This window comes from Lupinus angustifolius, unplaced genomic scaffold, assembly GCF_001865875.1.
Source record: "Lupinus angustifolius cultivar Tanjil unplaced genomic scaffold, LupAngTanjil_v1.0 Scaffold_414, whole genome shotgun sequence".
Classification (NCBI taxonomy): domain Eukaryota; kingdom Viridiplantae; phylum Streptophyta; class Magnoliopsida; order Fabales; family Fabaceae; genus Lupinus; species Lupinus angustifolius.
The window spans coordinates 299893-302968 of NW_017727824.1; the positions used below are offsets into that span (position 1 = coordinate 299893).

The window sequence follows — 3076 nt, forward strand, 5'->3', positions numbered from 1 at the left end:
GATATTTTAAGTCGATCTTAGTTACCTCAAAAGTTAGTTCTGTTCAAATCAAGTGCTTTTATCTCTTTCTTTTCCGTACATATAGATATCATTGATTTCTGTCCTTTGACAAATTTGATAGGCAAACTTACTTAGATAGTGTAGTTTGACCAAAAGTTTACCATAGTACTGTAATTTTTGTACTTATTACAAAAGTGGTACAACTTTATGTAAATCAGCAACCCCATAGCCGTTTCTCTCTTTTTTTCTCTCATACACACATAAATCGGCAACTGTGCAAGCGATTTTTTATTTTAAACTATTTCCTCAAACTCGTCTCCCATATGGGAGTTTTTACTTTTTTCTTCACACTCTCTCCAAAATCGACACTTAGGTAGGAGTTTTATATATATATATCTATTTTTTTTCTCTCCTAAATCGGCTTGGTTATAGGAGTTTTTCACTTTTTTTAACTTGCCCTAACCTAAATCGTCCATTCAGCCGGAGTTTTTCGTGTAATTCTTTTCATAAATAGTTACCTAAATCGTCAATCCGTTAAGAGTTTTTTCTTTATTATTTTTTAGTTTTCTTCGAAATTGTCAATATACTTCTCCTATATAATCATCCAACACTTCCATATTCTTCCCCTAAAAACTTATATGTTCTCAAACTTCTTCTCCTAAAAACATTTCTTCTGAAACTTCTTCCCAACACTCTTTTACACTTGTCTCATTTGGAGCTTTTCTTTTCATACAGATTGCTACTTGATTAGAGGTTAGCATTCTAACTTGGAGCTATTTTATTTTATCAAATGTAGTATATTTAGTTGTTAAAATTTTCTAATATTATTATTTTGTTTAATGTAGATGGCTATTCTAAGAGATATTATTAGTGATTTTAGTGATGAAGAAGACATTGAAATATGTAGTGATGAGGAGGAAGTCGTTGTTGGTTCATCTTCTAGGATGACATATAGTACTCCATCATCATTTTTTCGTAACACAAATTCTGAAGTTGGTCGTGATTTTGGTCATACAACTGGTTTAATGAATAATAATAACAACAATTTGTTTGTTGGGATGTAATTTGAATCTAAAGAAGCCACAATAAATGCTATTAGATTAGAAAATTTCATATTAAAATTCATTTGATTATGTTGTTGATGAGTGTAGACCAGATAGATATGTTGACAAATGTACACATTTTGATGTCGGATGTGAGTGGTGAATTCACGCTTCTTTTAAAGTTAAGCGTGACTTATAGGAGATTAAGAAAATTAATGGAACACAGTTGTGTATCTATGTTGGTTCTCTAAGATAACATCAAATTAAATTCATCATTTATTTCAGACATTGTTGTTAATTTGGTATCTGCAGACCCGAGTATACCAATTAAGGCACTAGTTAAGGAGGTTGTTAGTCGTTTTGGTTGTATAGTGACATATAGAAAGGCTTGGACTACAAAAAAATTGGCATTGACCAAAATTTATGGTGATTGGGAAGGATCATATAATGAGTTACCACGTTAGATGAATGTTGTACAATATTTCTCTCCCGGTACAATTGTGAAATATCAAGCATGTCACCATATTGCAGATGGCATGGAAGACCCTAGTCGATTTATTTTGGATAGAGTATTTTGGTCTTTCAAACCATGCATTGATGGGTTTGCATATTTCAAACCAATTATACAAGTGGAAGAAACATTTTTAACTGAGAAATATACTGAAACATTGCTTATAGCGAGTTCACAAGATGGAAACAAACGGGTATTTCCAGTTGCCTTTGCCATTGTTGAAGGAGAGACGAAAGAAGCTTGGGAGGGGTTCTTTTACAATCTTAAGACTTATGTTACCCCTCAACCAAACCTTTGTATCATATTAGATAGGAGAACAGATTTATTAGTTGCACTCCGAAACGAGTTGACAGGATGGTCAAGTGATCAATCAGTTTATTATATTCGTCATCTTGCTAGTAACTTCAATAAGGAATTCCGAGATTCTGATCTTAAAGATAAAGTCGTACAAATGAGTATGTATTAGTTATATTTGTAATTTATAAATATTCTTGATGTTCTGGATTAATATATTTTTATATTTAATTTTTAGGTTATGAGTTGATGCGACCACAGTTTGAGCGAATGTTGAATTTCTTGCGGCAAAAACATCCCAGGACTGGTGCATGGTTGGACCAGATTCCAAAACAAAAGTGGAATCAAGCATACGACGAAGGTAGACATTTTGGCGAAATGACCACAAATCTTGTAGAATGTATTAATGGTGTTCTAAAAGGATCTAGAACTCTTCCTATCACAACCCTTGTGAGAGAAATATACTATAGGCTAAATGAATGGTTCATTCAACATCGGGATGAAGCTACTAACATGATTAGGACATTGAATATATATTACGAAGAGTTGACAAAAGTGATTAAAGAAAATCAGCGACAATCTATTTGTCAACTAGTTCGTACTTTTTCACGGGAGATCGGAGTCTCTGAGGTTGACGTTGTATCTAGATCTGGTGGTCGTCAAGCGATGATTTACACTATTAAACTAGCCGACAGTTGGTGTGATTATGGGGAATTTCAATCATTAAGATTGACATGCTCTCATGTGATCGCAATATGCGCTTCATTGGCTTTAGATTATGGCCAATTTATCTCACTAATTTATCAGTTGGATAATATTGTTAAGGCATATGGATGTCACTTTCAACTGATTGGTAATGAAGAATATTGACCCCCTTATTGATGTCCAATATTCATTCCCAATCCTCTAATGCGAAGGAAAAGAAGTGGAAGACCGAAGACTACACGCATTCATAATGAGATGAATGAAGTTCCTCTTGAACAAATTAAAAAATGTGGATGATGTAGAACTGATGGGCATAATAGAAAGACATGTCCACTAAGATCTAGAGAACTTGGTGAGAGTTCTATACAACCTTTCCATATTGACTAATTTATTTTGTAATCTTTATTTTTATTATGTAATTCTTTGCATTTGTACTTTTGCTTCAAGTGAAGAAGAATATGGGTGTGAATAAGACAAAATACTTTTGCACATTCCAAGCCTTATAGTCTTATAAAATATGTAT

At 33.0% G+C, this 3076-nt stretch overlaps 1 protein-coding gene across 1 annotated transcript; it reads left to right on the plus strand.

Annotated features, from left to right (window-relative positions):
* Positions 1 to 1507: 1507 nt before the first annotated feature.
* Positions 1508 to 2718, plus strand: LOC109341225. Its single transcript, XM_019579078.1, has 2 exons — positions 1508 to 2009; positions 2087 to 2718. Exons 1-2 carry the CDS (start codon positions 1508 to 1510, stop codon positions 2716 to 2718), a joined length of 1134 nt encoding a protein of 377 aa, XP_019434623.1.
* Positions 2719 to 3076: the final 358 nt, after the last annotated feature.

Coding starts and splice junctions, on each gene's coding strand:
- LOC109341225 (XM_019579078.1), top strand. CDS start 1,508: ATGAATGTTGTACAATATTTCTCTCCCGGTACAATTGTGAAATATCAA. Junction 2,010..2,086: donor AGATAAAGTCGTACAAATGA/GTATGTATTAGT, acceptor TTTAATTTTTAG/GTTATGAGTTGATGCGACCA.